This window comes from Malaclemys terrapin, chromosome 10 (assembly GCF_027887155.1).
Source record: "Malaclemys terrapin pileata isolate rMalTer1 chromosome 10, rMalTer1.hap1, whole genome shotgun sequence".
NCBI classification, from domain to species: Eukaryota; Metazoa; Chordata; order Testudines; family Emydidae; genus Malaclemys; species Malaclemys terrapin.
In genome coordinates this window covers 34,485,993-34,510,267 of record NC_071514.1, presented here as the reverse complement: position 1 = coordinate 34,510,267, position 24,275 = coordinate 34,485,993, and the positions used below count along the sequence as shown (strand labels likewise).

The 24,275-nt window shown below is 41.6% G+C and overlaps 1 protein-coding gene across 7 annotated transcripts in view; it reads left to right on the top strand.

The window, feature by feature from the left end:
* Positions 1-24,275, top strand: part of HERC1 (HECT and RLD domain containing E3 ubiquitin protein ligase family member 1) — a 205,222-nt gene that overhangs the window by 52,262 nt on the left and 128,685 nt on the right. For all 7 annotated transcript variants that reach the window (XM_054041859.1, XM_054041856.1, XM_054041858.1 and 4 more), the window contains exons 8-13: positions 7,105-7,232; positions 8,744-8,888; positions 8,984-9,155; positions 10,602-10,736; positions 17,463-17,628; positions 23,902-24,027. In XM_054041859.1, the coding sequence (XP_053897834.1) occupies positions 7,105-7,232; positions 8,744-8,888; positions 8,984-9,155; positions 10,602-10,736; positions 17,463-17,628; positions 23,902-24,027 (872 nt within the window). The remainder of the gene's footprint in view (positions 1-7,104; positions 7,233-8,743; positions 8,889-8,983; positions 9,156-10,601; positions 10,737-17,462; positions 17,629-23,901; positions 24,028-24,275) is intronic.

The window sequence follows — 24,275 nt, the reverse complement described above, 5'->3', positions numbered from 1 at the left end:
AAAAACTAACATTTTAATAGTTAACATGGGTCATTTGTGATTTGAAATATGGTGAAGTATTTCTACATTTTTGAAAAATCTATTGCACATCAAATGGACTGAGTTGTTATCCACGGAGGAGCTAAAACTGAAGATTCGTGAGGTAAAAGGTTGTTTGTAGATGCAAATATCTTGTGAAATTGTATAAAGGTACAGAAAGGAAGATTGTAATTAAGCAGAAGGACTTGTTCAGGGGTGTAAGAGGAGACTTTAGTTCATGTGATAAGATGAGGCAAGTCCATGAAGGATTTTTAAAAACAAAAGTAACATTTGTATGTATTGATTTTTAACTTAAATCTCAATTATAATGCACTGTCTTTTAGTGTGAGGGACTTGTAAACCTACAAGGTCCGCATGATTTTGCCTGATGTTACTGAAGTAGCATTGAACAGTGATTATAGCACAGGACTGGGTCTCTGAAGTCATAGTCTTGGTTGCTGTGTGATCTTGCATAGAGAAATTAAGTAACATGTCCATCAGTTTCCATATATGTAATATACTTATAATGAGATTCACCCATTTTTTCTGAAATACTTTGGAATTAAGTTACATATGTTTTTTCTATTATTATTTATTATTATTATTATTATTTTATAGCTGTACATGTCAATACGCCTGTGTATGAGAGATCAGAATCTAGTCTGTGATTTGTAGGTGGAATAACTTCTTGTCAGAAGATATAGGGAAACTAAGATGTATTTCACAGTTTTCATTATGGGCTTCAAATCCAATACATTTTAGTGTAACATTCTTCAGTACAAGTATCTTTTATGCATTTACATCCTATGGAAGTGATCACTATTAGCTCAATTACCATTTCATATTATTCCAGCCAGAATACAGTCTGTGTACTTTGACTTCTTTATTTTATTTGGTAGTTCTTAAGACAAAAATGATATAGTGAAGTCAACCCACAAATATAAGAATAAGTTTTAATATTAGAACATAGACTTTGTATGAAAATAGACTAAAAGTTTATCATGTCTGCAGATATTGGAATTAAATATTTAAAGGTAGTGTAAAGTTTTTTCAAGTTTGTTCACTTTTTTCAACTTATGAGACTCCTGAGCCATGAAGTTCTACTTCTGTTTTATTTGTTTTTGTCAAAACTTTTATTGATTTTTTTATATGTATTTGGAATAGTTACTGTCACTACCACATCTCGCAGGAAAAGCCAGAATAAGAGAGATTTAGACCCTGCCATCTCCTGACCTTACAGCTGTTTCAGTGCCAGAAGTGCAAATAGGACTCCTCTTTCTATCGTGCTTTTTTTTTTTTTTTTTACTACCTGTCTTGGTTAGAGCAGCTGGATTTGATAAGATTAAAGCTGTTACTTTGCCACCTCCTAGCACAGTGTATGTGTGTGGAAGGTGAAAAAGCTCAGAGCAGTAGCTCATATTGCAGTCAGTGATTAGTAGAGCTAGTTGGGAACTAGAACTTTCATTCCATTTCATTCCATCTGACCTCAGGGCGGGGTAAGGGGAGGGGGAATTGTTCCAAATTGGAATGAAAATCCAAAATTTCCTGTGAAATTAAAATTCAGGAAATTCTCGATGCAAGACCATTGAAATGTTTCATTTTGACTTTAATATTATATTAAAATATTAAATGATACATAATATACACATTGACTATAATACATACATATATTAAAATCAATATTTTAATACAAGTCTAAACAAAATGAATGAAAATGTTTTGATGATGTTGAAATGAAAGGTTTTGTCTTTTTCCTATAGAAAACTTAGTCAAAATGAACATGTTCCACAAAACATTTTGATTTTTGTGAAACTGCATATTTTGATGGAAAACTGTTCTTTCAAAAAATTTTCAGCCACCTCTATTAACACATATCCATTTCTATTGCTATGATTGGTTGGTGCCGGTTAGAGAGGGTATGTCTACACTACGGGATTACTCCGAATTTACAGAATTCGATTTTGGGCAACCGATTGTATAAAGTCGAGTGCGTGCGGCCACACTAAGCACATTAATTCAGCGGTGTGCGTCCATGTACCGAGGCTAGCGTTGACTTCCGGAGCATTGCACTGTGGGTAGCTATCCCATAGCTATCCCATAGTTCCAGCAGTCTCCCCCGCCCATTGGAATTCTGAGTTGAGATCCCAATGCCTGATGGGGCAAAAAACATTGTCACTGGTGGTTCTGGGTACAGCCTCACCCCTCCCTCTGTGAAAGCCATGGCAGACAACCGTTTCATACCTTTTTTCCTGGGTGAACTGTGCAGACGCCATTCTATAGCATGGAACCTGCTCAGCTCAAGACAGCAGTAATGAACACTGTAAACACCTCGAGCATTATCGTGCAGTTTATGCTGAACTAGAACTGGAAAACCAGGTGAGGAGGAGCCTGCGACTGCAGCACGGTGACGAGAGCCATGAGGACATGGACACAGAATTCTCTCAAACCGCGGGCTCAGGCGCTTTGGAGATCATGCTGTTAATGGGGCAGGTTCTAGCCGTGGAACACCGATTTTGGGCCCGGGAAACAAGCACAGACTGGTGAGACCGCATAGTGTTGCAGGTGTGGGATGATTCCCAGTGGCTGCGAAACCTTTGTATGTGTAAGGGCACTTTGTGACTTGCTTTCCCCTGCCCTGAAGTGCAAGAATACCAAGATGAGAGCAGCCCTCACAGTTGAGAAGTGAGTGGCGATAGCCCTGTGGAAGCTTGCAACACCAGACAGCTACCGGTCAGTCGGGAATCAATTTGAAGTGGGCAAATCTACTGTGGGGGCTGCTGTGATGCAAGTAGACAAAGCAATCACTGAGCTGCTGCTACGAAAGGTAGTGACTCTGGGAAATGTGCAGGTCATAGTGGATGGCTTTGCTGCAATGGGATTCCCTAACTGTGGTGGGGCGATAGATGGAACCCATATCCCTATCTTGGCACCGGAGCACCAAGGCAGCCAGTACATAAACCGAAGGGGGTACTTTTCAATGGTGCTGCAAGCACTGGTGGATCACAAGGGACGTTTCACCAACATCAACGCGGGATGGCCGGGAAGGGTTCATGATGCTTGCGTCTTCAGGAACATTACTCTGTTTAAACGGCTGCAGCAAGGGATTTATTTCCCAGACCAGAAAATAACTGGCTGAGCAAGTGCAGAATGGTGGTAGATTGTGCATTTGGACGTTTAAAGGGTCGCTGGCGCACATTACTGACTCCGCTCAGACCTCAGCCAAACCAGTATTCCCATTGTTATTGCTGCTTGCTGTGTGCTCCGCAATCTCTGTGAGAGTAAGGGGGAGACCTTTATGGCAGGGTGGGAGGCTGAGGCAAATCGCCTGGCCACTGATTACGCACAGCCAGACACCAGGACGATTAGAAGAGCACACCAGGAAGCGCTGCGCATCAGAGAAGCTTTGAAAACCAGTTTCATGACTGGCCAGGCTACGGTGTGAAAGTTCGGTTTGTTTCTCCTTGATGAAAACCCACCCCCTTGATTGACTCGTTCTCTGTAAGCAACTCATCCTCCCCCTTCGATCACAGCTTGCTTTCAAAGGAAATAAAGTCCCTATAATTTAAAAATCATGTATTCTTAATTAATTGATTATAAAAAGAGGGAGGGAACTGACAAGGTAGCCCGGGTGGGGTTTGGGAGGAGTATAGGAGGGAAGGAAAAAGCCACTAAAAAAATTCAAAATAATGACAGCCTTTTGGTTGGGCTGTCCACTGGGGTGGAGTGAGAGGGTGCACGGAGCGCTGCTGCAGCCCCTATATAACCACCTTCCCCCCTCACCATGTTCCATATCCTCCTCACCCAGACGTGTAAGAACGTTCTTACACGTCTGGGTGAGGAGGATATGGAACATGGTGAGGGGGGAAGGTGGTTATACAGGGGCTGCAGCGGCACTCTGTGATCCTGCTGCCGTTCCTGAAGCTCCACCAGACGCCGGAGCATGTCCGTTTGATCACGCAGCAGCCCCAGCGTTGCATCCTGCCTCCTCTGATCTTTCTGCCGCCACCTCTCATCTCAAGCGTCTCTCCTTTCCTTCTGTCCTCACAATGGTCCCTCCTGTCCTCACGTTCACTGGCATCTTTCCTGTACTTTGATACTGCTTCCTTCCACTCATTCAGATGAGCTCTTTCATTGCGTGTCGATGCCTTGATTTCAGAGAACATTTCATCTTGCGTCCTTTTTTTTTCTGCCGCCTTATCTGGCGGGACAGAGGAGGGAGGCTTGAAAAATTTGCAGCTGCGGGAGGGAAGGAAAAAAGGGAGAGAAGTATTTAAAAAGATACATTTTACAGAACAATGCTTATACTCTTTCATGGTGAACAACACTATTCACATTACATAGCACATGTGATTTCAGTACAAGGTCGCATTTTGCGTCTTAATATTGAATGCCTGCGGCTTTGGTGTTAGAGATCACAGACGCAGGTCTGGGCAACAGAATTCGGCTTGCATACGGCCATGGTAAGCCATTGTCTTTTGGCTTCTGCAGCCTTCAGAAAAGCAGCGCCCTTCTTGTCCCACATACCAAGCAAAGCCCATTGAGTGCTGCAGTTTTCCTGTTAACGTGCAGCAGCAGAAACCAAACTAACCCCCCCCCCATCCAATTCTCTGGGTTCATCGCTTTACCCCTCTCCCCACCGCATGGCTGGTATCAGGGAAGATACCTGTTAGCCAAACGTGAAAAACTCAGCGCCAATTCGCCCCCCTGCTTGGCTGACTGCAGGGAAGGATTTCTTTTCAGCCACAGGCAAACAGCCCAGTAGGAACAGCCACCTCTGTCCCCTTAATTAAATTCCAGTATTTCAACCAGGTTACCATGAACGATATCACTCTCCTGAGGATAACAGAGCGAGTTAAGGAACAGATGTTGCTTGAATGCCAGCAAACACTGGGACCATACGTTGCCAGGCTTTGTCATGCAATGATACCAGATTACTTGCTACTAGCATGGCGTGGTCAAGTGTTTTACCATGGAGGACGGAATAAGGCTGCACTGCCCAGAACCCTTCTGCAAAGGCTTTTGGAGTACCTCCAGGAGAGCTTCATGGAGATGTCCCTGGAGGATTTCCACTCCATCCCCAGACACGTTAACAGACTTTTCCAGTAGCTGTACTGGCCGTGAATGCATCCCAAGTCCTCAGGGCAAATTAATCATTAAAAAAAGCTTGCTTTTAAACCATGTTTTATAGTTATAAAGGTACACTCACCAGAGGTCCCTTCCATGGCTTCATGGTCTGGGATAATGCCTTGGGAGGTTACTTCAGTCAGGCTGAGAAAAAGATCCTGGCTGTTGGGGAGAATGGAGTGCTGTGTGCTCTCCGCAAGCTCATCGTCGTCGTCCTCCTCCTCATCTTCCCTGTCCACAGAATCCTCAGGCATGGCTGAGATTACCCCCTCCTCGGAATCCACAGTCAGGGGTGGGGTAGTGGTGGTGGGCCCCCCGTAGAATGCATGCAGCTCAGCGTAGAAGCGGCATGTCTGCGGCTCTGTCCCGGACCTTCCGTTTGCTTCTTTGGTTTTCTGGTAGGCTTGTCTGAGCTCCTTAACTTTCAAGGGCACTGTAGTGAGTCCCTATTGTGGCCTCTCTCCATCACGCCCTTGGAGATTTTTTCAAACGTTTTGGCATTTTGTCTTTTGGAATGTAGTTCTGCTAGCACGGAATCCTCTCCCCATATAGCGATGAGATCCAGTACCTCCCGTACAATCTGTGCTGGTGCTCTTTTTCGATTCTCGGACTGCATGGTTACCTATGCTGATGAGCTCTGCGTGGTCACCTGTGCTCTCCACACTGGGTAAACAGGAAATTCAAAAGTTCGCGGGGCTTTTCCTGTCTACCTGGCCAGTGCATCCGAGCTCAGATTGCTGTTCAGAGCGGTCACAAGGGTGCACTGTGGGATAGCTCCCGGAGGCCAATACCGTCGAATTGCGGCCACACTAACCCTAATTCGAAATGGCAATGTCAATTTTGGCGCTACTCCCCTCATCGGAGAGGAGTACAAAAATTGATTTTAAGAGCCCTTTATATCGAAGTAAATAGCTTCGTTGTGCGGACAGGTGCAGGGTTAATTCGATCTAATGCTGCTAAATTCGAACTAAACTCATAGTGTAGACGAGGTCTGAGTCATGCCCTCCTTAATGCAGAGGTGAGCTCCAATCCAGGGCCCTGCAAGGGTTAGCAAGGGTCTGGCAGCTAGGAGAGCCTTAAGGGTGCCCTCCCTGGGCCATTTCCTTATCACCCACTCTCTATAATCCAAGTTTTGCAGTCTGTGGTGGACCGGTAAAAGAGAAAGGTATGGACTGTCCTTCACTCTGGGCACAGCAGTTAGGCTCCTTTTCTCCAGATGAAAGCTCCTGTAGCACCTCTTTGCAGCACCTCCCAAGGCAGGTCCCTCTCCCTGCCTGTTCAGCCCCATTCTGAACTGTCTGACTTCCTTTTAAGCTCCCTCCTCCATCTGAAACATGCTCTGCAGGTGCAGCTGGGCTGGGTCGATTGGGCCTACGGTTGCTCTTTAACTCCTTCAGGTCTAGTGTGGGATTTATACATCCGGTCACAACTGCTCTTTCACAGAAAATGATGTTATGTGAACTGCTGAGGGCAAAGGGCTGAATCCAAAAGACAAACTTCAAGGAGGAATAAAAAATAGAAAACCTTAAAATTATGTGAAGGGCTTAAAAACAGACATATTAACATATGAAGGACTGTTAGAAAACTTCAGAAAAGCTTTTCAGGCCATCCTTTAAGTTGAAAAAAATACAATTGGATTTTTGTTTTATTAAAATGCTTCACATTTACGTAAATGATGGATCACAAAATGAGGAGCTAAGCAACACACCAGTAAAAAAAAAAAAAATCAATTAGCATGCTAAGTGTGTGTTCAGTAAACATCTACCACAACCTTTATGCTTCCTTCTACTGAATAGCAAAATAAAATAATTTAAAAATAAAGCAAAACACTTCCCTACCAAAGAGAAACACTGAGGCAAATGTTTAGAAATCTAAAAGACTTTTTTGATTGGGAAGTTAAATCTTCACATAACTGTCATAACTGTAGTTTATTTTAGTCTAATATTACCTTGTGTCTGATAGGTAAACTTGGCCATGGTGATACCAATAGAGTATATAAACCTAAAGTTATAGAAGCTTTACAAGGAATGTTTATTCGCAAAGTGTGTGCTGGGAGCCAATCTTCACTTGCCTTGACATCAACAGGACAGGTAGGCAAAAAGATATTTTCACTTGAATGACCGTCTTAATATTTGAGAAGATGCCTGAGACTTGTTATTTAAATGTGTATGGTTATTGCTTTGGTTAAAATTATGAAAAGGTATATACACCTTTGAGACACTTTAAAACCAAAAAAACATCTTAAATGTTCTACAACAGGTATGTAAAATTTTACTTAGCATAGATGCTCTGTTTAGAGAAATACAATTTAGAGAAGTATAATTTGTCCCAAATATAGTTGGAAGAAAGACAAGACATCAGGCGTGTGGTTTAACTAGGCCACAACTTTATTAACATATCTAGGAGCTATCCCACAATAACTCATTCAGTGCTATCATCCTTCCTCAAGATCAAAATTGGTACAAGTGGTAACTAATCTCATAGTTTATAATCACAGTTGTCATATAACAATTATTTATCTTTTCCAGTAATGTACTATAGCTGTAGTATAATATTCAAGTGCCACATGAATTCTTCAGTCTATAGGGAAAAAATTCCCAAGATTATGATATAACACAGAAAAAGAATATATGTTTATATTTACAGACTAGAACTACAGTTTGTAATTTTTATCTGTATATTTAGTATACATTTCTATATTATAAATGCAAAACATCAAAGGCCCAGTCTTGCAATGGTTCTCTTTTAAAGGATAATACAGAAATATCTAGCTATTATATAGAATATTTCATAGTCTTAATGAACATTACAGCATATATAGTTAATAGGTTTGAATACATTGTTTATATAAAGCCATATATGCACATGATCCCGGATTCAGCAGTCCATTCCTGTCCATGTCAGATAGTAAAGAAAAGGTCTGGGGCCCAAGAGTCTTGATAACCAAAGAAAATATTTTTTTAAGGTTTATACATATATTTCAGATAAATTTTGATTGCTGCATTGTTTGCTAAATTTCAACAACCATATTTGTCCAAGACCCTTACTAAAATCTCTTTCTACCCCAGTTACTTGGCATGTAATTGCAACTCTTTTAGTATTTGTTTTGATTTGTTTGTAAAGGTATTCTGAGGTGTGATTAAATGAAATTTAAGTCTACAGATGGGAAGGAATTCGGAATTAAATTTACCCACAAGAGGATGGTTTTAGACAAATAATGTTGGGACTAAAAACAGGAGAATAATCTTATATAGCTTATATGTTATGATGCTTTTGGAAATTATGATGGTTTGAGGTCATTTAATCTCTCAAATATTTTTTCTTGTGTTATGTATTGGAGAATTGTTAGCCCGAAGAGTTTTCTGTGGCATAATGTGTATAATTAATTTATGGAGGAGAAGTTAGGAATTTATATAGAAATGGGTGTATCAGAGCCCAGATTTGTACAGAGTGTATAAATACAAGTATACATACATAACTTGCTTGTGCAATTACAGGTATAATTGCAGTAATTACACACACACAATCTTCTGTAGCTCTGTCTCTTGACAAATACCAATAATATTGTGTTCAAAACTTATATGTATATTTGTGTTTTTAGGTCTATGCATGGGGCTGTGGTGCATGCCTGGGCTGTGGTTCTTCAGAAGCTACTGCTCTTAGACCCAAGCTGATTGAAGAGCTGGCTGCTACAAGAATAGTTGATACTTCAATTGGTGACAGCCATTGTTTGGCACTTTCTCATGGTAAAATAAATATGCTACATAGGGTATTTATAATCCTCTTTGATTAAAAGTCACTGAGCCTCAAATTTTGTTTCCTTCTTTGATTGTCTCTTTAGATAATGAAGTTTATGCTTGGGGTAACAATTCCATGGGACAGTGCGGTCAGGGAAATTCCACTGGTCCCATTACTAAACCAAAGAAAGTAAGTGGTTTAGACGGAATAGCAATTCAGCAGATTTCAGCTGGCACTTCTCATAGCCTTGCCTGGACAGCCCTTCCAAGGGACAGGTAAAATACTACATTCTATAAAAATACACTGATGTGTGTTAAAATTCTTCATTTTGCTTGTTAACAGGATTGTACATTACAGTATTGTAATAGTTATGTTTATAATGCTTTAAAGATTTTCTGTTTTGGGTTTTTTTAATCATTGTGGTTTATGTTTAACAGTTATAACAGATAGGGACACTGTCAATTCAAAAATATTTTCTCTGAAGGCATTGTACCTACTATTGGACAAAGAACATTTAAGGTTATTAAAACTGAAAAGTTGAAAAATAATTGTTTTTCAAGTTTGTTTATTTTGTGGATATGACAGCACTTTGAGTCAGTTACACTGTTTCCCTGTATAATCTGTTAGCAAGGAAAAAATTGTCTAGGTCTTGTGTAAACAAACCCCATGGATAGACACCCTTCGGTTTGAGAGGCTTTTTTTAGTTTAATGTAATTGGGAATTGGTTTAAGTTAACTGAAATAAGCTATTCTAACATCAAAATAAGTATGTCCATGTAGGTGTTTGCTCTGGTTGACCTAAATCAATTTAAAAATTGTTTTAGCCCTTGTCCATGCTTGAAGCTGAAGCAGTTTAATGGAGAAGGCCCTGATAAAAAGCAATATAGAATCAGAGGAACTCTTAACAAGGATTTTTTTAAGGATTTCAGAATTTTTTTTCAAAACGTTCTGTTTTAAAGGGAGCTATAATAGAAAATGGAATTTTCAAAAATTAGTTAATTTCAAATATCAAATGAATGCATCCCTTCAAAATCTGCCAGTATTATGTCAAAATTTCTGTAGTGAATTAGTAACTTTCATGATGCCAAACTAGCTTTGAGATTGTTTTACAGCTCCTCTAAGAATCAGCTGCAAAAAAAATCCCATGTCCCTATATTTAAGGTACCCATAAAAGCACATCTTTTGTTTTAGTTGCTCAGTGTTTGATTCAAAGAGACATTTACAGAAAAGAGAGAAACTAGCTACAAGCATCAGGAAGATTTTCTGCCCCAATCAGATAACTATTTTGTTAGGTTAAGCTGCGAGCCAGAACCTTAGAGTCAGAGTTTTAGGCCAGAAGGAACCACCATATCATCTAGTCTGACCTCCTGTATATCACGGGCCACCAACACTGCTCAGAATCCACACACTGAATCCAACAACCAAACTTAGACTGAAGTATTACACGCCACAGGAGACTAAACTGTTATGTGCCACAGGCAGAGAATAGGAGGGGCTGAGGTGTACCAATGTGCGAAGTCCCTGCAATGGCAGAGAATTAAGTGAGAGAAACCCAGACAATCCCAGCAAGTGTCCCTGCTGTCAAGGAATGCAATGATAGTGTCCTTGACATGACAACCATATTAACTTACTGCATTTGTTAATTTATTATACAGATAGTTGCATGTTTTACATGTGCATTTATTTCAGTGTACTTCATGCATTTCTTATGTTGGATTCCAGACAAGTTGTTGCATGGCACAGACCATACTGTGTAGACCTTGAAGAAAGTACCTTCTCCCATCTCCGGTCCTTTCTTGAGCGGTACTGTGATAAAATTAACAGCGAGATTCCCCCTCTTCCTTTCCCTTCATCAAGGTATCTATATAGGATATGCATGTTTAGTTTTGTTTGTTTGAATAGTGGTGTATGGTTTTGTTTTTAATAGTAAAGATTTGGGTTTCCTGGATTAAACAGCCTTTGCATTTCAGGTATATTTTGATTCACAATACAATATTTTTTTCAATGCCAAAAATCAAACTACTCTTCTTTGAGTGATTGCACATGTGCATTCCGCTCTTGGTGTGCATACATCACAAGGACTGTTTTCAATTGTTTTTCCCCTTAGTGGTACCCATCGAGGCAGCTTGTGTGCCTTCTGCAGCAACAAGCCACTACATACATGTATACAGGGAGGAGCCACCCCGGCTCCCCTCAGTTCCTTCTTACTGCCTGTGATAGTTGTTTTAATCTGTTGGCCTTGCTTTAACAAGTTCTCTCAGCTGTTTTTTCTTGTATGTAATTACATATTTGTATAGTTATTAGGGTTAGTTAGTATTTGTTGAGTTAATTTATTCTCAGTTTGTCAAGTTTGGGGTTTCATTATCAGTACCAAGGAATGCATTGGGCACTGGAATTCAAGCCCTGCCTGGAGTGCTGTAAGCCCATGCCTGTGAGCAACCCGCACTCTAGTTTGAAGTGCTAGGATTAGTCTTATATTAGGGATTAGTGCCAGATTTGCAAGGACTTGAAGCTTAAGAAAGGCTGGGCAAGGCTGAAGTTTTTTGATGGAGGCTGCTCTGAGACCACCTTCAGCGCCTTCTTGGTCAGAGATGGTACTGAGAACTTCAGCATCTGTGAGACGTGCACCTCTGATGCTGACTGAGTCCCGGCACTGCTCTCCATCACCAGTGCCGAGGAAAGAGTAGAAGACTTCCAAGGACACTGCTGGGAGAGGCAGATCTTTGTTCCCTCAGCCTTCCAAGAAAGGGAACAGAGTGTTGAATAGAGTGCAGTTAAAATCAAAGTACTCCTCAACTCCTCCATCAGCTGCGTCGGCACTGTTGATTGTGGTGTTGGGCTAGGCACCATTAAGTCTAGGGTCCAAAGCAGCAGCAGCAGCAGCTCTGGCATTATCTATATATCTTGTGCACCAGTCAGAGACTGTCCCAGTACCATCTGCACCCTCAAGCTGCAAAAGGGTTGCTGAGCTTATTGATGCCGGTCTCCCCAGTGCAAGAGATCACTCCTTCTGTAGCAGTAAACCGCTTGACTTCAGCTTCCTCAGTGTAGTGCCCAGCATCAAGTCAACCTCCTGCATTCTGGAGCTCTTATTCTTTGGTACTGTAGAGATGTAAGCCAGAAATAATGTCTTGTCTTCGCTTTTCCCCAGACTCCTGGCACCAGTTCCCAGTGCTGACTGGTTTGGTCAGGAGAAAGCAACTCTTCTGACTTGGAGGTTGGCTCTTATGTTTCCCAGGTGCAAAGTGTGTCTTGTCACTCTTCTCCTAGACCTTACCACCTGGGGTACTTGCAAGAGCCTGAGAGACTGGTGCTGACATGGACATGTGGCCTGTCAGACATTGGGGTCCAGCGCCCTTTCACTGGTCTTTCTGGAACTTGTGGGTTGGGGTTTCCTTCCCCTTCCGAATCCTCCCTATGTTAGTCACATTCAGTTTCCTCGGGTAGACGTGGGAAATCAACTCATCGATCCCCTCCTGATCCTGGTACTGGGTCTGGTACTGAGCAGGAAGAAGGTGTTATGGACCATCTGATAGGACAGCTAACAAAGGAGGCACAGCCTCAACCTGTGCTAGCTTCATCCTCCTCTCCAGATGAAGCAGTTTCCTTGGGGGTGTTTTTGCCCCTTCCTGAATACTGTGAGGCTCACCAGGAGCTCTTAAAAAAGGGGGCCTTTGGCCGTAGATATTCAGGTGGAGGCAGTTAGGGAATCTTCTCACTGCCTCATTGATGCCTCCATCTCAGGTGGCTCTGCCAATTAATGAAGCAATTTTAGAACCTAACAAGGCTCTCTGACAAACTCTCCTCCCTCCCACAGCAAAGCTAGTGGAGCATAGGTATTGTGCCCACCCAGGGTTTTGAGCATTTTTATTCCCACGCCCCTCCAAGGTGACTGGTTGTCTCCGCTGCCAACGAGAGGGAGTGCTAGAGGAATCAGGCATCTACTCCTAAGTCAAGGGATGCAAAAAAGCTGGACTTGTTGAGAAAAAATTATTCTATGGCAGGGTTATAGCTTAGAATCACCAGCCAACAGGCCTAATTAGGGTGATATGACTAAGATCTGTGATGTTATTCTAAAAATTTAAGAACAAGTTGCCTGAGGAGACTAAGCAGAAGTTCCTTTCGCTGGTAGATAAAGGGAAGTTGATGGGAAGAACTTTTACTCCAGGCCGATTTGGATGCAGCTGACTCAACTACTAGGACTGTGGTTTCTGCCATCACTATCATCCTGACTGCTAGGAGTCCGTGTATTTCCTTACCTGGATGACTGGCAAGTAAGAGCCCGGTCCAGATCTCAGGTTCTTTCCAGCATAGCCAGTATTCAATCCACTTTTGATGTACTGGGGCTACTAATCAATGCATAGAAATCTGTCCTGCCATCTGTACAAAGAAAAGAATTCATTGCAGCAGTCCTGGACTCTACAAAGCCAGGGCTTTCCTACCATAGTGGAGGTTCCAAGCTATGTGTCTTATTGCTCTAGGTCTAAAGGTGCATCCTATCATCAAAGTTTGGAACTGCCTCAAACTTCTAGGTCACATGGCAGCATGGACCTACAAGATACAGCATGCCAGACTGCATCTCAGACATCTATAGGGTTGGATAGCCTCAGTGTATTCACCAGCCTGTCATCATGCAGGCATGGTGGTTCAACTACTCCCATGGGTCTTAGCCTCCGTGGACTGGTGGATAGATTCTGCTGATGTTTGTGAGAGAATTCCCTTTGCCCCTCCACAAGAGACTCTCACCCTAGTCACAGACACTTTGAATCTACGTTGGGGAGCTCACTTAGGTTGCCTTCAGAGTCAGGGGCGTTGGTCTCCCCGGGATCTGACTCCATATAAATGTTAGGGAGCTCAGTGCCATCCGCCTAGCTTGCATGGCATTCCTTCCACACATCAGGGAGTGGAACTTATTGGTGCTCATGGACAACACAGCAACTGTGATTTATGTAAACAAACAAGGAGGGGCCTGATCCACAAAGTTATGCCGGGAAGCAGTCCCCCTATGGAACTTTTGCATCATCAGTTCCATCAACCTGAAAGTGCCTTACCTTCCAGGAGTTCAAAAGACTCTGGTAGACCTCCTGAACAGGTTGTTCACAGGCCACTACAAGTCATCTCTCTGACTGGACATTTCCAGATCCATATTCCATCGGTGAGGAACTCCCAAAGTGGACATATTTGCAACAAGATAAAACAAAAAATGTCATATATTTTTTTGTTCCTGAGGGGGCCTCAGCCCTGATTCACTGACAGATGCTTTCACTCTAGCCTGATTGAGAGGACTGCTGTGCCTTCCCTCCAGTTCCGCTCCTGGCCAAAGTCTTATCCAAAGTTAAGCAAGATTCTGCTCATTTTGTTCTAATAGCCCTGGCATAGCCCCATCAGCATTGGTTTTCAACCCTATTAGCTCTATCAGTCAGACCTCAACTGTCGTTCCTGAGAAAGGTGTAACTTATCTCCCAGCACAATGGTCTCTTTCTTCATCCCAGGCTTCAAGCTCTCTAGCTGATCGCGTTGATTCTTTGTGGCTGACAACTTTGGAACAGGGGGATACAGGAAGGGGGATACAGGAAGTCCTACTGAATAGCAGAAAGCCTTCACTAGGTCTGCTTACTTTGCTAAATGGAAGAAATTTTATATCTGGTCCCTACAGAAAGGCATTCCTCCAGCTCAAGCTCCGATTAGCCATGTCTTGGACTATCTTTTGTTCTTAAAGGATTGGCTCTTAGTTTGATTAGAGTCCATCTGGGAGTGCTATCAGCTTTCTACCTGTGGATAACGGATCAATTTTTTTCAAACCCCATTTCCATCATGTTTCTGAAGGATTTGTTCATATTATACCCATAGGTTTATTATCATATTTCACAGTTGAGCTTAAGTTTAATACTAGCAAAGTTGATATTTCACACTTCTTTGAGCTGCTAGCAACTTGTTCTTGTTACACATCAGTGAAAGTAGCTTTTCTTGTTGCCCTAACCTTGGCTCTGAGCTTTGGTATCAGAGCTTCCCTATACAACTTCCTTTAGGGACAAGGTTTACGTTGGCTTCACCCTAAATTCCTGTCTAAAGTGGTCTCCAAATTGATTTTAAATTTATTTAACCAACATTCTTTCCAAAGTCTCATTCCTGTAAAGCAGTGTTTCCCAAACTTGGGATGCCGCTTGTGTAGGGAAAGCCCCTGGCGGGCCGGGCCAGTTTGTTTACTTGCTACGTCTGCAGGTTCGGCCGATCGCGGCTCTCACTCACCACGGTTCGCTGCTCCAATGCAGCAACAATGGGAGCTGCGCGAAGCAGCGGCCAGTATGTCCCTCGGCCCTTGCCGCTTCCAGCAGCTCCGATTGGCCTGGAGCAGCGAACCGCAGCCAGTGGGAGCCACGATCGGCCGGACCTGCGGACGGGGCAGGTAAACAAACCAGCCTGGCCGGCAGGGGCTTTCCCTACACAAGCGGTGTTCCAAGTTTGGGAAACGCTGCTGTAAAGGGAAAGAAATGCTTCATACTCTTGATGTTAGAAGAGCTTTGACCTTTTATCAAGACTGGATTAGGTCATTCAGGTCTTCGGCTCAACTCTTCTTCACCATTTCAGATAGAGTAAAGGGCCAACCAGTCTCAACTTGGAGGATCTCCACCTGGATCTCCGGCTACATTTGTTTATATTATCCATTGACTGACATCACACCTCTGAGTAGAGTGATGGCTTACTCAACCAGGTTGCAGGTTAGGATTCCCATTCTGGATATTTGTAAGGCAGCTACCTTGTCTTTGCTCCATACATTTGCTTCTCACTATGCCATATCTCATCAATCCAGAGAGGATGCCAGGTTTGGACGAGTTGTCCTTTAATCCTTGTTTAAGTAGACTCTGAGCCCACCGCCAATTTGAACTGCTTGTGAGTCACCTACAATAGAATGGACATGTGCAATTACTCAAAGAAGCAAAGCCTGTTTTCTGTAACTATTCTTCAAGATGAGTTGCACATGTTCATTCCATGACCTGTCTGCCTTCACCTCTTCATCAGAGTCTTTCTGGTATGAAGGAACTGAGGAACGTTGGGGGCAGTGTGCCCCTTTATGCACCAGAGGGCCCTTGCGCTGCCCTGATGGATACTGCTAAGGAAAAAATATTTGACAGCTGTGCATGAGGCATGCACAAACCCACAGTGGAATGGACATGTTCAGCACATCTCAAAGAACAATAGTTACAGAAAGGTAGGTAACCATTTTTTTCCTTCCAGAGACAAGGATTCAGACAACTCAATCCATCATTTTAGATCTCAAGACTTACAATTTCATATAGTTGTGATTGAGTATGGGCTGTCTGGGACAAACAGCCTCTTGCACATATATAGTCTGGTATGCCAGATTGCATCTGAGAACTCTACAAAGTTGGCTGGCCTCAGTATTTTTGCTGTTCTGTCGTCATCTGAACACTGTGGTCAAGCCCCCCCCACATTTTAGACTCTGTAGATTGGTGGATGAACCCTGCTAATATCTGCATAGGAGTTCCATTTGTCCCTTGTCAACCATGGATGGATGTGTCTGCCATAGGTTGAGGGGCTTGTCTAGGTTTCCTTCACTCACAGGGGTTGTGGTTCAAAAAGGACCTGACTCTTCACATAAATGTCAGGGGGGTGGCAGCTATCTGCCTGGCATGTCAGGTTTTCTACCCCATATCAAGGGAAGACGCCTGCTCACTCTCTCAGACAACAAAGCAACAGTGTTCTGTTTCTACAAACAAGAAGAGGCCCGCTCATCCCCGTTCTGCCAAGATGCAATTTGTGTATGAGACTTTTGCATTGCCAGCTCGATTGATCTCAAAGTCTATTACCTTCTCAGAGTGCAGAATGCATTGGCAGTTTATCTAAGCAGGTCATTTACGAGTCACCATGAGTGGTCCCTTCTTCCAGATGTAGCTAGGTTCATTTTCCAGCTCTAGGGGACTCCCCAGGTAGACCTGTTTGCAATGAGATACAACAGGAAATGCCAGCAGTTTTGTTCCCTACAGGGTCACAGTCTGGGTTCTCTGACAGATGCTTTCCTGTTGCCCTGGTTGAGCAACCTCCTGTCCCTTTTGGTGAAAGCTGATACCACTTCCATTGGACCCGGATCTAATTTCTCAAAACTCAGGTCGCTTGCGCCATCCAAACCTGCAGATACGCCATAGTTAGATTCTAGGGAGCAGTTGTATTCAAAAGAGGTTCAAGATATGCTGTTGAATAGTAGAATACTATCTACTAAGACTACTGGCCTCTCTAAGTGGGAAGTTTTTCTCTAGTTGGTCTGGTTCTGCAGTTTTGCTGATGCATTCTTCAATCCAGGATACCTTGTTCTATCTTTTGTGCCTAAAACAGCAAGGTTTGGCCATTAGCTCGATAAAGGTCCATCTAGCAGCTATCTCGGCCTCCCACCCTCAGGTGAATAACCACTCCTATCTTTTATATTAGAATGTCAATAAGATTTTTTTGAGAGGCCTGGAAAGATTATATCCTCATGTATAAGATCCTGTTTCCCCATGGGACCTAAACTGGGTATTGCCAAAGCTGATTTACAGGCAAGATTAACAACAACATTTTGTTTTGCAGAGAACATCACAATTTCCTGAAGTTGTGCCTGAAGTTGCTTTCTAATCATCTTGCTCTTGCGTTAGCTGGAGGAGTAGCTACTAGCATTCTTGGAAGGCAGGCAGGCCCACTTCGGAATTTGCTGTTTAGGTTGATGGACTCCTCTGTCCCAGATGAAATACAGGAAGTAAGTAATTTTATTTAATTCACATCCAATTCTCTTAGATGTATGGTTATGATCAGAAAAGAGATTCTGTAAAAATGGCACCTTAGTACTAGCAATACTTGATTTACTGATAAAAATCCAGTTTTGAGTCCTAAATTGAGTCAGTTTAATAAACAGTTATTGATGGTGAATGGATATCTGAACCCCAATATAACTTCAGTCGGCTTTTTTATCATACTTATATATATTAGGGCTGTCGACTAATCACAGTTAACTCACACGATTAACTCAAAAAAATTAATCACGATTAATTACAGTTTTAATTGCACTGTTAAACAATAGAATACCAACTGAAATTTATTAAACATTTTTGGATGTTGTTCTACATTTTCAAATATATTGATTTCAATTACAACACAGCATACAAAGTAGACAGTGCTCACTTTATATTGTAATTTTTTATTACAAATATTTGCGCTGTAAAAAAGGCAAACAAAAGAAATAGTATTTTTCAGTTCACCTCATACAAGAACTGTAGTGCAGTCTCTTTATCGTGAAAATGCAATTACAAATGTAGATATTTTTTGTTACATAATTGCACTCAAAACAAAACCAATGTAAAACTTCAGAGCCTACAAGTCCACTCAGTTCTACTTCCTGTTCAGCCAATTGCTAAGACAAACAAGTTTGTTTACATTTACAGGCGATAATGCTACCCTCTTCTTATTTACAATTTAACCTCAAAGTGAGAACAGGCGTTCGCATGGCATTTTTGTAGCCGGCGTTGCAAGGTATTTACGTGCCAGATACGCTAAACATTCATATGGCCCTTCATGCTTCGGCCACCATTCCAGAGGATGTGCTGATGATGCTCGTTAAAAAATAATGCATTAATAAAATTTGTGGCTGAACTCCTTGGGGAAGAATTGTATGTCTCCTACTCTGTTTTACCTGCTTTCTGCCATGTATTTCATGGTATAGCAATCTCGGATGATGACCCAGCACATGTTCGTTTTAAGAACACTTTCACTGCAGATTTGACAAAATGCAAAGACGATACCAACGTGAGATTTCTAAAGATAGCTGCAGCACACGACAGGTTTAAGAATCTGAAGCGCCTTCTAAAATCTGAGAGGGACGAGGTGTGAAACATGCTTTCAGAAATCTTAAAAGACCAACATTTCGATGCAGAAACTACAGAACCTGAACTACCAAAAAAGAAACTCAGCCTTCTGCTGGTGGCATCTGACTCAGATGATGAGAATGAACATGCGTCAGTCTGCACTGCTTTCGATGGTTATCGAGCAGAACTTGTTATCAGCATGAAGCATGGTGGTTGAAGCATGAAGGGACATATGAATCTTTAGTGTATCTGGCACGTAAATATCTTGCAACACTGGCTAGAACAGTGCCATGCGAATGCCTGTTCTCACTTTCAGGTGATTATTGTAAACAAGAAGCAGTCAACAGTATTTCCTGCAAATGTTAACAAACTTGTTTGTCTGAGCAATTGGCTGAACAAGAAGTAGGACTGAGTGGACTTTTAGGTTCAAAAGTTTTACATTGTTTTATTTTTTAATGCAGTTATTTTTTGTACATAATTTTACATTTGTAAGTTCAACTTTCATGATAAAGAGATTGCACTACAGTACTTGTATGAGGTGAATTGAAAAATATATATCTATTTTTTTCAGTGCAAATATGTCATAAAAAATAAATATAAAGTGAGCACTTTTCACTTTGTATTCTGTGTTGTAATTGAAATTAATATATTTGAAAATGTAGTAAACATCCAAAAATATTTAAAATAAATGGTATTCTATTGTTGTTTAATAGTGTGATTAATTGCGATTAATTTTTTTAAATCGCTTGACAGCCCTACTTTTAATAGTTATCTTAGTGTTAGGCCCTAGTCCTGAAATGAGCTGTGGTTGTGTTGAGCCCCGTACAGAGTTCATTTAAGGATGTGGTCCTTAAATGGGGAAGGAAACTTCATAGTTGAAGGTCCTTCATTGAGAATTCATCCTCTCTGGCACCCTTAATAATTAGGCTAAGGTGCTGTTACCTTGCATGACTCTGATCTCAGCTGCCATATTATCATTTATTTTATTTATTTATAGGTGTAACATTCTGATAGAATATACAAAAAGCTGCCTAATTTTTGTTCCAGGTGTATATGATAACATAAAAAAAAATCTAACTACAACTAACAGCTAACCCACCGGCATCCCCTAACAAAAAAAAGTCTCATTCCCCATAAAATCATATCTATCTCCCCAAATGCCCAAGAAAATAGATAGACCTTGCACTTTGCCCTGAAAATAGAGATCTGGGTTATTCTGGTTCAAAGGGTGGGAATAAGTTCCAAAGCTGAGGGCCCTTCAGAGTGCTCAGTCTCCAATCCTCTCTTAAATCAAAAGGATTCAGATTGAGCACTGCAAATGGTTGCAAATAGTGGCAGTATGGCACTGGGGAGAGAGGCTGGCTCTCCTGTCCTTTGTAAGTAGGTCCAAGCTATTTAGGGCTTTATAGATCAAAACTCTTTTAAAAAAGATAATTGTATTATTACTACATTCTCCCTGGAAATCAATAGGCAACCAATGTTGAGCAGGGACAGTATCATGTGCTTCTGGTGAGAGACTGATTACCAACCATGGCATAACTGTGTGTTTTACCTTAAAATTAGAGCTGTCAAGCGATACATTTTTTTTTTGTGATTAATCTTGAGATTAAAAATATTAATTGCGATTAAACAATAATAGAATACCATTTATTTAAATATTTTTGGATGTTTTCTACATTTTCAAATATATTGATTTCAATTACAACACAGAATACAAAGTGTACAGTGCTCACTTTATATTTATTTTTGATTACTGGTATTTGCATTGTAAAAAAACAAAAGAAATGTTGTATTTTTCAATTCATCTCATACAAGTACTGTAGTGCAGTCTCTTTATCATGAAAGTTGAACTTACAAATGTAGAATTATGTACAAAAAATAACTGCATTAAAAAATAAAACAATGTAAAACTTTTGAACCTAAAAGTCCACTCAGTCCTACTTCTTGTTCAGCCAGTTGCTCAGACAGACAAGTTTGTTTACATTTGCAGGAGATAATGCTGCCCACTTCTGGTTTACAGGGTTACCCGAAAGTGAGACCAGGTGTTCTCATGGCAGTGTTGTAACTGACGTCGCAATATATTTATGTGCCAGATGCGTTAAAGATTCATATGTCCCTTCATGCTTCAACCACCATTCCAGGGACATACATCTGTGCTAATGACAGGTTCTGCTCAATAACATTGCAAAGCAGTGCGGACCGACGTATGTTCATTTTCATTATCTGAGGGCAGGCCTTCACTATGGGGGGGGGGGGTCGATTTAAGATAAACAAATTCAGCTACGCGAATAGCTGAATTCAACGTATCGGAGCCAGCTTACCCCGCTGTGAGGACGGCGGCAAAATCGACCTCCGCGGCTCCCCGTCGACGGCGCTTACTCCCACCTCCGCTGGTGGAGTAAGAGCGTCGATTCGGGGATCGATTGTTGCGTCCCGACGAGACGCGATAATTCGATCCCTGAGAGATCGATTTCTACCCGCCGATTCAGGCGGGTAGTGTAGACCTAGCCTGAGTCAGATGCCACCAGCAGAAGGTTGATTTTCTTTTTTGATGGTTCGAGTTCTATAGTGTCTGCATCGGAGAGTTGCTCTTTTAAGACTTCTGAAAGCATGCTCCACACCTCGTCCCTCTCAGATTTTAGAAGGCGCTTCAGATTCTTAAACCTTGGGACGAGTGCTGTAGCTATCTTTAGAAATCTCACATTGGTACCTTATTTGCGTTTTGTCAGATCTGCTGTGAAAGTGTTCTTAAAATGAACAACATTTGCTGGGTCATCATCCGAAACTGCTATAATATGAAATATACGGCTGAATGCAGGTAAAACAGAGCAGGGGACATACAATTCTCCCCCAAGAAGTTCAATCACAAATTTAATTTACACGTTATATTTTTAATGAGCATCATCAGCAGGAAAGCACGTCCTCTGGAATGGTGGCCAAAGCATGAAGGGCCATACGAATGTTTAGCATATCTGGCACATAAATACCTTCCAATGCCAGCTACAAAAGTGCCATGCGAATGCCTGTTCTCACTTTCAGGTGAAATGTAAATAAGAAGAGGACAGCATTATCGCCTGTAAATGTAAACAAACTTATTTGTCTTAGCGATTGGCTGAACAAGAGGCAGGACTGCGTGGATTTGTAGTCTCTGAAGTTTTACATTGTTTTGTTTTGAGTGCAATTATGTAACAAAAAAAAATCTACATTTGTAAGTTGCACTTTCACTATAAATAGACTGCACTACAGTACTTGTTTGAGGTGAGTTGAAAAATACTATTTATTTTATCAGTTTTAGAGTGCAAATATTTGTAATAAAAATCATATACACTTTGATTTCAGTTACAATACAGAATACAATTGTGGCGGGGTGAAGACTCACTGGCATGGTGCCTCCTGCTGGCCGTTCAGGGAATTAGCTCTTCGAGCGCTGAGTGCCCTCTGCAGGCCGGTGTCTTGCCTGCCGCTGGCCCCTGTGTCCCTCCCGGACCCCAGTGCCCCTCTATGTCAGGGTTTTGCCCTGGCAGTAACCCACACTCTGCGTATCCCCACCCAGGGGAACCCTCAACTCTCTATCCCCACCTTGCCTCAGTGGCTACTGCCAGTCACCATCTAGCCCCCGCTACCTGGGGTGGACTGCAGTCTATAAACCACTCATCATCGGCCAGGGGGGTTGGACTAGCTGCCTCTGCCTATCTCTGGGCTGCCTCTCTGCAGCCCCAGTATCCCTTTGTGAGCCCTTAACTAGGCCTGCAGCCTGTGGCTTTGCTAGGCTGGAGCTCCCCAGCTCCCTCTGCCCTTCCTCAGCACTGCTCCATTTCAGGTACTCTGCTAGGCTCCCAGGCAGCCAGGTCCTCCTTTCTCAAAAGGCTAGAGAGAGAGTCCTCCTCAGCCTCTGGCCCTCAGCCTCTTATAGGGCCAGCTGTGGCCTGATGGGGGCATGGCCCCCAGCTGTGGCTGCTTCTCCAATCAGCCCAGCTTGGCTGCTTTTAACTCTTTTTTTTTTCCAGCCACAGCCCTCTTCAGGGCTGCTTTCAACCCCTGTTCTGTGGGAGTACAGTATATATGAAAATGTAGAAAAATATCCAAAATATTTAATAAATTGCAATTGGTATTCTATTGTTTAACAGTGTGATTAAAACTGTGATTAATCGACAGCCCTACTTAAAATTTAAAATGGTCCTATTATTGTGTAATTTTTTGAATTTGTCAAGACACTGGTTCTATAGTTGTACTAGTCTGAAAAAGTGAGGTGGTTTGAATTTTCAGCACTAGCTCATTTTGCAAAATCTTTCATCTACTGAAGTTAGAATCTTTTTGAACAAAAAATAATACGGAAACAAATCATTCTTGAGTTGCTTGTTAAATTTTGAGACTAAAGTAATTATAGGGTGGAATTTTAGTCCCGCTCTAGGTGCAGTTTTCAATGCAGCCTTACTATAGAGTGGCGCCATGTAAACTGGTAAAAATAAAGTCTTTGCTCTAAAGAGCTTAAAAAGACACAAGTGAAAGATGCAGTATGTTAGGATGTGTGTATTTTGTCCTACTTCTAAACACACAAAACTGCTCTTCCAGCCTCTCTTTAGCAGGGACTACCAATCATACCAAATTGTGTTAATATTTGTGGTGGCTTACTGATGTATTTAAAAGAACTAGGAAGAAATTAAGTAATTCGCTATTACTTGTGATCAATTTGGGCTCAATCAGGGTTTGAACACACACCCCTAGAAAGTAAGAAAAGCTAGTGCACTAACCTAATTTACAGTAAAATTAAACTGCTGTATGTGTGTGTACGTGTATGTTTGGTTTTTGTATCGAATTACATACAGCCGTATTCTGCTCTCTCATAGCTAAAGTTCTGCTCTACTGGTTTATCCCAATGTAACTGAACAGAACTTAACTCTTAGAATTTATCTTCAGAAAGCTACTGCCGCAATCAGCGGATTAATTCCAGAGCCCTATATGAGCACTAGAAGTTGAATTGTCATCTCCCTAGCACAAGATCACCATATTACTGCAGCTGTTAGAATGAACGTTATTCTAAATTAAATTATTTAGATATGTTAGATATCTTTGATTTAAATCATAGTAATTTTTTTTAAAAAATGCCATGATGTTGATACAAAAATATTTCAAAATATGAAGTGTTGTCTCCCCCTCTCCTTTTATTTTAGGTTGTAATTGAGACGCTGTCAGTAGGTGCAACTATGCTTCTACCTCCATTGCGAGAAAGAATGGAATTGCTGCATTCTCTTCTACCCCAAGGCCCTGATAGATGGGAGAGCTTATCGAAGGGGCAGGTAAGGCCTTGTAAAACTGTATGTCACCCTTTTAAAGTAATTATGTGAACACCTATATTAGAAGATACACCTGGAGCAGTTTGAAGGTCAATTACTGTTGAGAGCCAGTCTAATTAAACAAATCTGAATAATGTAAATTTAAAAATCTTATGTTTGCCAGTGCCTTAAGTTTTTTTTCAAAAATAAGGAAAAGTGCTGGACTTAGATCTTGTGGTTTTGTACTAATAATCAGAATACTTGTAAAACAC